This window comes from Antennarius striatus, chromosome 14 (genome assembly GCF_040054535.1).
Source record: "Antennarius striatus isolate MH-2024 chromosome 14, ASM4005453v1, whole genome shotgun sequence".
Taxonomy (NCBI): domain Eukaryota; kingdom Metazoa; phylum Chordata; class Actinopteri; order Lophiiformes; family Antennariidae; genus Antennarius; species Antennarius striatus.
This window is the reverse complement of record NC_090789.1, coordinates 17,425,262-17,437,352: the sequence shown is the minus strand read 5'-3', so window position 1 is coordinate 17,437,352 and position 12,091 is coordinate 17,425,262. Positions and strand designations below refer to the sequence as shown.

Genomic DNA, 12,091 nt, shown 5'->3' with positions numbered 1-12,091 from the left:
ACCGCGGAGCCACACAGAAACAAACAATCATTCACACACACACTCACTCTTATGGTCAATTTGGGACCGGCCAATCAACCTGAAGTGCATGCTTTTGGAGGTGGGAGGAAGCCGGAGAACCCGGAGAGAACCCACGCAGACACGGGGAGAGCATGCGAACTCCGCACAGAGCGGGACTCGAACCCGGGTCCGCCGTGTTGTGAGGCGGCAGCGCTAACCACTGCGCCACCGTGCCGCCCTAGAGACAGAATACATTACCGCTAAATTGTAACTCCCATGTTAGCAAAACAAACAAAATACATAAATCATTGGAAAGTTTCTTTGTGCTGGTTTGAAGAACTAGTGAGGACACAGAAGAGGAACCTACGACTCCAAAGAAAGAGAAAGCTGCAAAATAACAGCTTTTATGCTGGTCATATATTTTTATTTTGTTGTATTTATCCATCACACCTTAAAGGCCAGTCCATGAAAATATTGTCTGACGTTAAACCGGTTCATGGTGCAAAAAAAGTTGGAAACCACTGCTCTACAGCACAGATTAAGAAAATGAATCAAGCTTTGAAAACAAGTATCAAACATGGCTTGTGGCTCAAGATTTTCCTACCATTTACAAAATTTGTCAGGGTCATTATGAATCATTGTGTAATTCATAACGCTCGTGTGGGACTTTGACTCAGTTTGCTTGCAGAATTAATGATTCATCACCAATTGCTGAGCTATCTGGTTTTGAACCCCCACCTTTAGAGTATCTGGTGTATGTGACTGACGTTAGAGGAAACACATTTACAATCACTGACAACGTGTTATGCTAAGCCAAATAAAGCAGATGGTCAATTAAGCTCTCCTAAGTAAAGGTCAGGAACAAGACTACACCGCTCTCTGACTAATTCACCCGTCCTCTCCTATTAATTGAACCACCTGCAACTCATAACTTAATCACTTAACCCCTTGTTCTCCTGTTCCTCTAAGCTCACCCCCACTCCTTCATAAAGAAATGGTTTGGTGTGCCACGTTGCCTCAGCAACATCCGCTTGTATGGACATGAATCCCTGGAACTGCCTGTTTCTATCCTTACAGAGGAGTTTAAATGCACCAAGGTGAGACTGGACATGACCCTGACTGGGTGTCAAGATGATGCGAATGATCCAAGCAGGTGCTCCAAGACTGGCAACTAAGAAGAAAAAGGGATCCCATCTGAAGCTGTAAAGCAAGCAAAATCTGCTCTCAGAGGAAGGAATCAAACAGTCCAAAGAGGGCCAGTGAGTCCAAAGAGGGCTCACAGGCAAGGATCTTTGGGAAATGGGAGGAAGCCAATTAGCTTCATGATAAGAGCCAGCTACTATATTCTTCCCAAACCCAAAACTCTAGACCAATGGTTTGGAGAAGATCCTTATTGTGCACTCTCTCACACCCTTGCAACACTGAGACATATCCTCATCGGCAGTAAAACCAGCTTGCCTCAAAGCCGCTACACCTGGAGACACAACTAGGTCCTAACACAACTGATGATCATCCTGAAGGGAAGATCTACCATTAATGCCCTTCCTTCTCCAATATCTAAACACTCAAGCACCATCACTTTTGTTAGTGCAGGACAACTTCGTGCAAAGCCCTCTGCAAGAGTGTACGCAACCTTTCTTGATTCTGCCCGGGACTGGGGGGTGCAGGCTGACTTAAACCAGAAATTCATCATTCCACCTGAGATCATTGCAACCTGCCTCAGCCAGACGTGTTCTTGTGGTCAACCTCCCAGAAATCTGTTCTCATTGTAGAAGTGACTGTACCATGGGATGCCACAGTTGGTGAAGCACATGAACACAAATGAGTGAAGTATGAGGAAATAGCAGCCGAGGCAAAACAACGCAGCTGGCGTAACCCAGTGGTTCCGGTTGAGGTCAAGTGTTGAGGTTTCACTGCTGTATCCACAACCAAGCTCCTTAACAGAATTGGAGGATAGACCTTTCAATGAGCCGTCAAAGTGCTGTCAGAGGCCGACAAATGAAGTAGCAGATGGGTATGGATAAAGAAAAAGGACCCCAACTAGGCTGCAATCTAGGGGTAAAAGCAGAGGGTGGCACACCTCCAGGCAACGCCTCTGGAGAGTTGTGAGCTCTTCAACGAAACATTAAGGAAGGATGGTGCTCACCTAAAGACTCCACTGTAGCATTTACCCTCGGCCCCCACCCACTCAATATCAAATGCTGATCAATCTAAAGGATTGTACTATCTAGTCCTATAAGCTCAACCTTCTTTGTGATAAGCACGATGTGTCATTGAGAAATACCTTTCAAAATCCTCTTCCTGAGCGCTCCAGACACAATGTGTCCATCACACATGCCTCTGCATCAACCCTATATCAATCCATTCATATACTGTACTGTACATACACAGGGTGCAATTTATTGGGGGAGATGGGGGATCATTCCCTCTTGTGGTTTTTACATGTCTATCGCTGCTGAATCACATCTTTATTGATGAGCATACCAGAATGGATGCGTCCACACAGAACAGTCAGTCCAATTAGAGTTGCTGCAGAGTCGAAAAACTTATGATGCATTAATACATTTAAATACCTTTGAGGTTGCATGCACTTTTTATATTCTGATGCTTAAAGCAGCAAAACCAATGGTTACACTTACTTCCCACTTCATATGGGAGCTGTTTCCCCTCTTGCCGGTGCGGAGAAGGTACAGCCGGCCGGCGCCATCAGAGAGAGCTGCCCACGTTGCTGAGGTGAGACTGAGGGATGCACAAAGCTGACTGTCGCCCTGGCTGGGGTCAGCGATGAAACGGTACACCTCTCTTGGCTTCCCCAGGGCCGTGTCCTGAATACATAACACAACTGAGTCTTCACTGTTATAATCATAAAACAGACAGATGCAGTTTTTTCTACATAATTATTAGCTTAATATTTGCTATGTGTAACCCTAACCCTAACCCTAACCCGAACCCTGGTCTGTCTCTGTGATTATGCAAATCCAGAGAGAGTTTTAGTCAGACTTCTGTTGGAAAGGTGAAGTTGAGCCATCATTTTCCTCTTGTTGTGCCCAAATTCTTAGATATCATGTCTTACAAGAAAATACAGTCCCAACTGAATTTTTATTTGATGTGCACAAGCCCAGTGCCTTTCTGTTGGGAACACCTGACTGCTTACTGGTTCTTTCCCAGATCTTATTAAAACTGCATGAGACCAACCGATTGTTTACAAAGCTACAGGCTGGATTCTCCTCTCATCATTTTCAACCATTTTAACTGATTCCTCAACCTCATTTTACCTCAAGAATTATGGAAAGAACTGAGTAAAAACTGATTTTCATAGGTGTGGAAGACAATATTCATTTTTCAAAAGTTTCATCTGGTTTTCATCAGTACCACAGCACTGAGACAGTCAAAGTCCTGTAGTCAATACTGTATGTGACCTTTTTATGAATGCTGATGTTGGCATGTGTGCAGTTCTCATGCTGTTGAATTCAAGTGCTGCTTTTGACACAACTAATCTCTCCATTCATGTAGACAGAATGAGACACAGGCTGGGTATTTCTGGTATGCTATTACAGTAGTCTCAATCCAATATGTCAATTTTTTTAATTTCTCATAAAAACTTTTCTTCGACTTTGTGTCATAGAAAGTAAAAATGTACAGTACTCTGATGTCATTATCAAGACTGATTTTTTTGTGGCTTTATATGTGACTCGTGGGTGACATCAGTCATAGATATGTACAGTCTATTCATTGTTATGCAGACGACATACAGTTGTACCTGCAGGACTGTAGAGCTGATATTTTTGTCTTTGCTGTGGAGGACTTTTGGTCCAGTCTACTTAGCACAGTAATGAGATTTATTTAGTTCATAAAATGTAAGTGTAAACTTTGACTATGCCACTTCTAAGCCTTCTTTTTTCTTTTTCTCTTTTTTAGGCCATTCAAAAGTGTACCTGTCGTTGTGGTTGGATTCATGGTCCTGCTTGTATAACCCAAATATGATGGAGCTATTTATATTTGAATAGATATTTTCCCTTACTAAATGAACTCACATTTAAAAATTACATTTTGTATTTTCTATCATTGTTACCATCTAATGTTAACATTTTTTGATGATCTAAAACTTGTGTGATGCATGTGTAAAAATAATTTGAAATTACGAAGGGGCAAATATTTTCACACCACACTGTGTATATTCATGATTCATTCATCATCTACCACTTACGTTACTTTTGGCGCATTGCAGGGGTAGCTGGAGTTTTACCCAGCAACCCCTGCTGGGTAAATTTTCAGTGTGATGCCAGTGCACTGCGTGAGCACTGTGTATATAGTATACAGTATATTAATTATATATCATTGTTATAATGTATGTCACACATAATTAATTTCATTAATTAACTATTGATTTATTCAATTCAGAAGAATACCTTGATCAATGGAGTTTCAGAGGGAAAAAAAAATATTAAAATTCAAAAAGCCTAACTGGACGTCTTTGTTAGGTTTGATTCCGTCCAACAAACTGTGAACACTATTTGAATTATTTGAATTATCAACTACAGTGGCTTGCAAAAGTATTCCGCCCCCTTGAACTTTTCCACATTTTGTCACGTTACGACCACAAATTAAAATATATTTTATTGGAATTTAATGTGAAAGACCAACACAAAGTGGCACACATTTGTGAGATAGAAAGAAAATTCTGTGTTTTAAAAAAAAATCTTACAAATAAAAAATTGTGCAAAAGTATTCACCCCCCTTTTCTCTGAGTGGAACCAATTGCCTTCAGAAGTTACCTGATGATCGCTGAATGATCAAATGTTGACTTATGACTAAATAGAGTCCACCTGTGTTTAATCTAATCTGAGTACAAATACAGCTTTTCTGTGACGGCCTCAGAGGTTTGTTAAGAGAATATTGGGGAGCAAACAGCATCATGATGTCCAAGGAACACACCAGAAAGGTCAGGGATGAAGTTGTGGAGAAGTTTTAAAAAAGCAGGGTTAGGCTACAAAAAGATTTCCCAAGCTTTGAACATCTCAGGGAGCACTGTTCAGTCCATCATCCGGAAATGAAAATTGTGTGGCACAACTGCAAACCTACCAAGACACGGCCGTCCACCTAAACTTACAGGCCGAACAAGGAGAGCACTGATCAGAGACGCAGCCAAGAGGCCCATGGTGACTCTGGACGAACTGCAGAGATACACAGCTCAGGTGGGGGAGTCTGTCCACAGGACAATTGTTAGTCGTGCGCTGCACAAATCTGACCTTTATGGAAGAGTGGCAAGAAGAAAGCCATTGTTAAAAGAAAACCATAAGCAGTCCTGTTTAGTTTGCCAGAAGCCATATGGGAGACACAGCAAACATGTGGAAGAAGGTGCTCTGGTCAGATGAGACCAAAATTTGACTTTTTGGCCTAAATGAAAAAAGCTATCTATGTGTGGCGGAAAACACTGCGCATCACTCTAAACACACCATCCCCACTGTCAAACGTGGTGGCAGCATCATGCTCTGGGGGTGCTTCTCTTCAGCAGGAACAGGGAAGATGGTCAGAGTTGATGGGAAGATGGATGGAGCCAAATACAGGGCATTCTTGGAAGAAAACCCTGTTGGAGTCTGCAAAAGACTTGAGACTGGGGCGGAGGTTCACGTTCCAGCAGGACAACATCCCTAAACATAAAGCCAGGGCTACAATGGAATGGTTTAAAACAAAACATATTCATGTGTTAGAAAGGCCCAGTCAAAGTCCTGACCTAAATCCAATCGGGAATCTGTAGCAAGATCTGAAAACTGCCGTTCACAAACGCTCTCCATCTATTCTGACTGAGTTTGAGCTGTTTTGCAAGGAAGAATGAGCAAAAATTTCAGTCTCTCGATGTGTAAAGCTAGTAGGGACATACCCCAAAAGACTTGCAGCTGTAATTGCAGCAAAAGGCGGTTCCACAAAGTATTGACTCGAGGGGCTGAATACTTTTGCAAACCGTACTTTTCAGTCCTTCATTTGTAAAAAAAAAAAATTAAATCATGTATAATTTTCTTTCTACTTCAATTGTGTGCCTTTGTGTTGGTCTGTCACATAAAATTCCAATAAAATATATTTGTTTGTGGTGGTAACGTGACAAAATGTGGAAAAGTTCAAGGGGGATGAATACTTTTGCAAGCCACTTTAATAGACTAACTTCTAATTAAAAAGTTAGTGATATAGAAAAACTGTGCATTGGTACCTATCTCCACTTGACTATGTAAATTTGATCACTGCTTCATGGTAAGTTACACTAAAACAAGGAGCAGATTGTTTAATGAGATATTACTGGTATTTTTTCCTACTGTCATCATTTTATATAAGCTCAGTCGTGACTCATAGAGGCTAGAGCAGAGGCATCAATAATAGAACTGACCTCAACAACAAGGAAAAAATCATTGTTTTCTCACTGACTGAGGCTCTCAAATGCAATAAACAGGAATTTTCATTGTGTTTTTCATTTTAAAAATTCACAGGAAGATACAATTAATAGCGATCATGACAGACAGGACATGCTTATCAAAGAGCTACAAACTGTGGTGGTCCATGTGGATTTGACTCATGTATGATTTGCATCTAGTCATTAATAGACAGATGTGGCACCAAATGAGCATTAGTTATTCATTGTGGGAAGAAACAGGGTGTAAACAAGCTATGTGGAAAATGTTCTCTTATTATCATGGATCACAACAATGCATACCGCACTGCTAACTGGTGTAAAAGGAACCTTTGAGATAATTATGTCCATCATCCATGCTTTCAATGCCTTGGACAGTGTGAAACACCAAAGCACAATGTGTTATATGACGTTACCAAAATGTGCCCAAAAAGCTGCCAAGAGATGATCATTATCATCTGATGATTTTCATTACGATTTATGCAACACATTTCTAATAAGTTTAATGATGCCACTGAAACCAAGAAATACTGTGTCACAGTCAGCCGATCATGATTCAGGCCGGCTAAGACATAAAAATACAGAAGCAGTGTCAGTTGTGTCCAATCATGATCAAAGATCTCATCGACATAAAAGAACTTTGTTCCAAATGTCATTAGTTTTCTTTCGCTCCTGAACTCTGCATCTTGATTTTAACTCAGTACAATTATGTCATCACACATAACATACAAAGGCTCCAAAAAACCATCTGATGGGTTGAACCGTGTGCAGCATAAGCAGCAGAACAGTAACTAATGGAAATTACTGTCACATTGTGTGGTAATGAAACAGAAATGCATCTCGAGCAGATGGTGTTCTCACACAAGCGTTTGATCACCACCTGCTGGTGTGAGAGACGCACTGAAGCTCACCAGCAACTCAACTACAACCTTTCCCATTTGATTTAAGGAATATGCGGCTATGAATTTTCATCTCTTGACATTTCTAGAAGAACACTGGAGGCCATGCAAAATCCGATAAAAACAGAAATCGCTATGATCAAGAATGTCAAAGAGATTTAAAAGCTTACCAATGTGACAGTGAGACTGAGAACCCTTCCTTTGCAGTCCACAAACAGAACACTGTCCTCATACCAAGGATCTAAGTGGAGGTAATTGTACATGCCGAACGCCCTCATGTGTTCCAGAGTGTACTGAGTATCCGTCAGCTTAACTTCCTCCACAGCTGCAGGAGAGATGACAAAGAAAGGGTTTAGAATGAACCAAGTTTACTTTTCAATCAGGTGTTACAGTGACATGGTTACAGCTGCTTCCATGTATCACAGATAAACTTCATTATCAACACACTACTGGCATCTACATCTACATCGATAAGTGTTATACTGTTTTACTTGTTTTAGATGCCTCTAAATCAGTGGTATCAGTGGAGCACTTGAGCTCCTGGGTTACAGCTAACACTGTTATTACAAAGCATAACCTGTTCTTTTTAACATAGAGCATTCGGTAAATTCTGACTACTCGACTGGCTTTTCCTCTCTGCTTACAGCTGACAGATGTGGCAGACATCTGCTTTCAGGTCGGTAGCCTGCGCGGCTAGCACACTTGCTAACTGAGGAGCTCTGTGTGGTGAAGTTTCTCATACCAGCATCCAGCTCAACGTTATACGTTGGTATGGCGTCCAGGGATAACCTGTAACTTTCAAACTTGGGGTCCAGTAGATCCCTGTTGACCTTCAGCGAATAATTAGACGCAGCCATGTTTTATAAATGACTTTAGCAAAAGAAAAGATGCTGGATAAGTCAGACACACGTTTCCTGTTTTGTTGCACACGGAGATATTTTTCAGAGGACACGCTTACCCCTGATGCTCATGGGAGGTGGAGTCCTTTGTATCCTCTGTCAAACTTTTCGTTTTTTGTGTTAAATATTTTCCTTCAAACGGGTAAATGTATTTTTTACAATTATAGATATTTCATCTTATCTAACACCTTTTTTCAATTACTTTTTCTGTAATTATCCACCGCAAAAGCGGAACCCTTAAGCTTGATGTTTCACACGGTAGTATTCTATGACGGGACCGTTTGTTCCCCAGCTGATCTAGCTCGACAAAAGGTGCTGTCCGCCGGGTAGCCAACAAAATTAAGCATAATGCAGATTCCGCGAAAACTGTGAATCCGAACTGACATTGGTCGTGTTTGCATTTTGTTTCAGACAGATCATGAGCAAAGACTCGCAGATGAGGGCTGCGATCAACCAGAAGCTGATAGAAATGGGGGAACGGGAGCGGTAAGCAGGCTTTTCTGTGGTGATGTGGTCCGTAAAGGTTTGAAAAACAGCCGACCTGTCATTGAATAAAGTTAATCGTGTCTCTGCAGATTGAAGGAATTGCTCAGAGCAAAGCTGGTGGAGTGTGGATGGAAGGATCAGCTGAAAGCTCACTGCAAAGGTACAGTGAACTAAACGAGAAGGGGCATGTTGAACATTTTCAAATGCTAAATGAGAATGTAGGTGGATAAAGTATCAAATCGTCCATTCATTATTCCTATAGTAGATATCAAATATTATTTTTCTGCAAGAAATCTAACTATAATCATCTACAAGGATTATTCCAACTTCCAGTGTTTGTTGTAAAGAGGCCTGTAGTCATTTCTATCGTTTAAAGAAGCTTTTATGATCAAGTGTATCAAACATCGAACACCCCTAAATAAAGTTTGGTTGTATTACTTCTTTACGTGACTGGCAGCCTGTTTAGAAGTTGGTTTTGAAATCAATTCAGTAAATTGTGATGCCCGAAAAGAGGACTAAACAGCTTCAACAAATTATGCCATCTGTCTACACGTCTTTTGGCAACAATCAAACATGGTAGAGCCGCTGCCTCCTTTTAAAATATGTGCACTGTTGAGATGAATCTCTTTAATCAATTGCCAGATGTGATCAAAGAAAAGGGCCTGGAGCATGTCACAGTGGAGGACCTGGTCACAGAAGTCACACCAAAAGGCAGAGGTACAGATATGCAAACACCATAGCAGTGGGTGGTTAAGTTAGGAACGAATCACTGTTCACAAATAGATATTGTTTCTCAACTCAATTTATTCAGATTAGTTTTATGAAAGCACTTTGACCCAGTTAGTATGAAATCCCTGCTGCCCTGTCAGCAGGATTCACATGATTTTTTGTGGGGATTTAAAATAAAAAATGTGACAGAATGTGGAAGATTTGAAGAAATATATATAAAGACGATATACATAACATACAAGACACAGTGGGCACATTTACACGAGGTTATATTATTCCAAGAACACAGTGATTTTAGTAATGATTTTAAAGAAATAACTTATTTGGAGATTGGAAAAAGTGGATTTTCTGTGGTGTTGAATTACTAAATTTCTGTCCTCTCCTGCGCAGCACTCGTACCAGACAGCGTGAAGAAAGAGCTCCTGCAGAGAATCAGAGCTTTTCTAGCTCAACACGCTTCTTTGTGAATGAGGCTATTCTCGTCGAGACATTTTTGTACTCACTGTAGATCGACAGTAAAAAAAATCCAACCTGATGTTTGTTCTCATTGTGAGCAAAGCTAAAGTGTTATTTTTATTTTGTATTGTGTGTTTTCATATTGATTTTAGTTTATTATGCAGCATTTTTGAAAAAAACAAAATAAAATCATGCCTATTTTAATCACTGGGGTCCTGAATTCTTTGGTACAGCTGAAGAGCTGGTTGATCTTAGTTTGACATGTATGAAACAAAAAGACTCATTTTGTTTTACTTAAATTTGATGCAGGATGTGGAAAACGTAAATCTCCATTTGTTAGTTTGACAGGCTCTAGGATTTTACCCAAGAGACACAAGTTACTTTGCATAAATATTGTCAATGTTAGTACTGAAAGCATAATTATAATATTTAGTTTCCTTACTGACACATTTGTGACATTTTAAATCCATCCCTCCATTTTCTTGTAGACAAGACAACCTTAATTGTCTTGTTTTCAGCTGCTTATCCACCTTGCAGATCACAGGTGTTGCTGGAGCCTATCCCAGCTGACATCAGGCAGGAGGCGGTGTACACTCTGGACAAGTCGCCAGTTCATTGCAGGGCCACAAGCAAAGACAGACCCACTCACACAGAAAAGCTGGAGTGATCAATTCACCTAAGCTGCACAATTTTGCAGACACAAGGAGAACATGCAAACAGAAAAACCCCAGGTGTAACTGAACCAACCTTCTAGCTATAAGGTGATAATGCTATCCACTGCACCAGCATGCAGGCTATGTGTTCAGTTATTCATTCATCTTGAAGATGAGACAGGAATAGTCATCTTTCATCTGAATTTTATCTACTGTGCTTTCCCCTGCAAGAGAAATGACTTCCACTGTCCCGTCATGAAGATTTTAAATTGATCATCTCACTCTCTGTGAAATGACTGTAAATGGAAGTGATGCTTATGTAACAATACCTGCCAGTTTGAAAGGAACAGCATTCCCAAGAATGAAACATCTAGATAGGTTCTAGTTAGATCTAGATAGGTTCTAGATAGATCTCATGGTGCAGCATTTGACAGTTTGTCTTCTCAGTGTTTGATGTTTTATGTTGATTCGATTCATATCGTTCATTACATGATCACGTTATCATGATCTATGGTTGCATGGAGATAGCGTGCAAGCAATTGTGTAATGATAATTTGAGCCAATTATAGGTAAAAAAAATTGTGAGAGCAACCATTATCTTCTAACAGGAAGGGAATTTTGGCTCTGATGTTGTTTCCATGGAGGGTAAAAATGAAGTATGTCATTTCTTTGGTGACAAGCTTCTCCAAACAAACATATCTGATTAGAAAAGGCTGAGTCATTACGGATGTTTAACCTCCAAAACACACCATCTCCTTTATAATAGTTACATGTACCAACAAGTAAAGGCATGCTCAATAAAAAACAATAAAATATAAGGTTGTGCGTGCGTGTGTGTGTGTGTGTGTGTGTGAAATTAAAGCATTTATCTTATAAAAAGGATTAGCAGCTGATCCTTTGTTTATTGACATTAATATATATATATATATATATATATATATATATATATATATATATATATATATATAGTATATATAGAATAGTTTTGAAATCATATATACATATGCATATATATTACATTATAGCATATTATAATAATTAATATAACAATAACTTATTGCATATTATAATAACTAATAAATAATGAAAACTGCATTTGAGGCGCCGTTCTGTTCTTTAGTTTCGCTGTTTCTTCATCTTGTCCAGAGATTGTCATCAAACTCCGCCCGGTTTCAGGTCACGGGACGGGTGGAGCGCCACAGGGCAGCTCCATAAGAGCTGTGCGCCAGTCAGCCTCCTGTCGACACCCGACGCGTCCAGCAGGTAAATTACCTTTCAATAAATCTCATTTAAAAATTCACATTCAAATTGACGACCACGAAACAAACATTGATTTTACGTATTTTGTTATTGTAATATCTTGACATGGCTTAAATTCTGTAACAATAAAGGGATTTATGTTAAACACGTTTGTTTTGGGTAGACCGTATTTTGATTTTTTTTTTAATCCTTTTCATTTAGCTAATTAAATTGATTTCTCTAAACAGTCTGAAAAACGAAAAATTCTGTTTTATGTTGGCATTCTGAAAATGTTAATGAAAATTTTTCCTTTAAAAAAATAGTAATTTT

At 39.8% G+C, this 12,091-nt stretch overlaps 2 protein-coding genes across 5 annotated transcripts in view; one reads left to right on the top strand and one right to left on the bottom strand.

Annotated features, from left to right (window-relative positions):
- Positions 1 to 8,226, bottom strand: part of nudcd1 (NudC domain containing 1) — a 33,337-nt gene extending 25,111 nt beyond the window's left edge. Inside the window, exons 1-3 of the mRNA XM_068332832.1 lie at positions 8,042 to 8,226; positions 7,470 to 7,624; positions 2,640 to 2,825 (exon numbers count right to left, since the gene is read on the bottom strand). Coding sequence (XP_068188933.1) covers positions 2,640 to 2,825; positions 7,470 to 7,624; positions 8,042 to 8,156 — 456 coding nt within the window. The 5' untranslated portion in view covers positions 8,157 to 8,226. The remainder of the gene's footprint in view (positions 1 to 2,639; positions 2,826 to 7,469; positions 7,625 to 8,041) is intronic.
- Positions 8,227 to 8,465: 239 nt separating this feature from the next.
- LOC137607229 (transcription and mRNA export factor ENY2) lies at positions 8,466 to 10,067 on the top strand. Of its 4 annotated transcripts, none has more exons than XM_068332833.1 (5): positions 8,466 to 8,510; positions 8,610 to 8,684; positions 8,774 to 8,844; positions 9,327 to 9,401; positions 9,804 to 10,067. In XM_068332833.1, the coding sequence occupies exons 2-5, from the start codon at positions 8,617 to 8,619 to the stop codon at positions 9,878 to 9,880; spliced, it is 291 nt and encodes a 96-aa protein (XP_068188934.1). In that variant the 5' UTR covers positions 8,466 to 8,510; positions 8,610 to 8,616; the 3' UTR covers positions 9,881 to 10,067. The 4 variants fall into 4 exon arrangements, with proteins under 4 accessions (XP_068188934.1, XP_068188936.1, XP_068188935.1 ...); XM_068332835.1 differs by having other exon boundaries at positions 8,476 to 8,510; positions 8,614 to 8,684; XM_068332834.1 differs by having other exon boundaries at positions 8,505 to 8,524.
- The last annotated feature ends 2,024 nt before the right edge of the window (positions 10,068 to 12,091 follow it).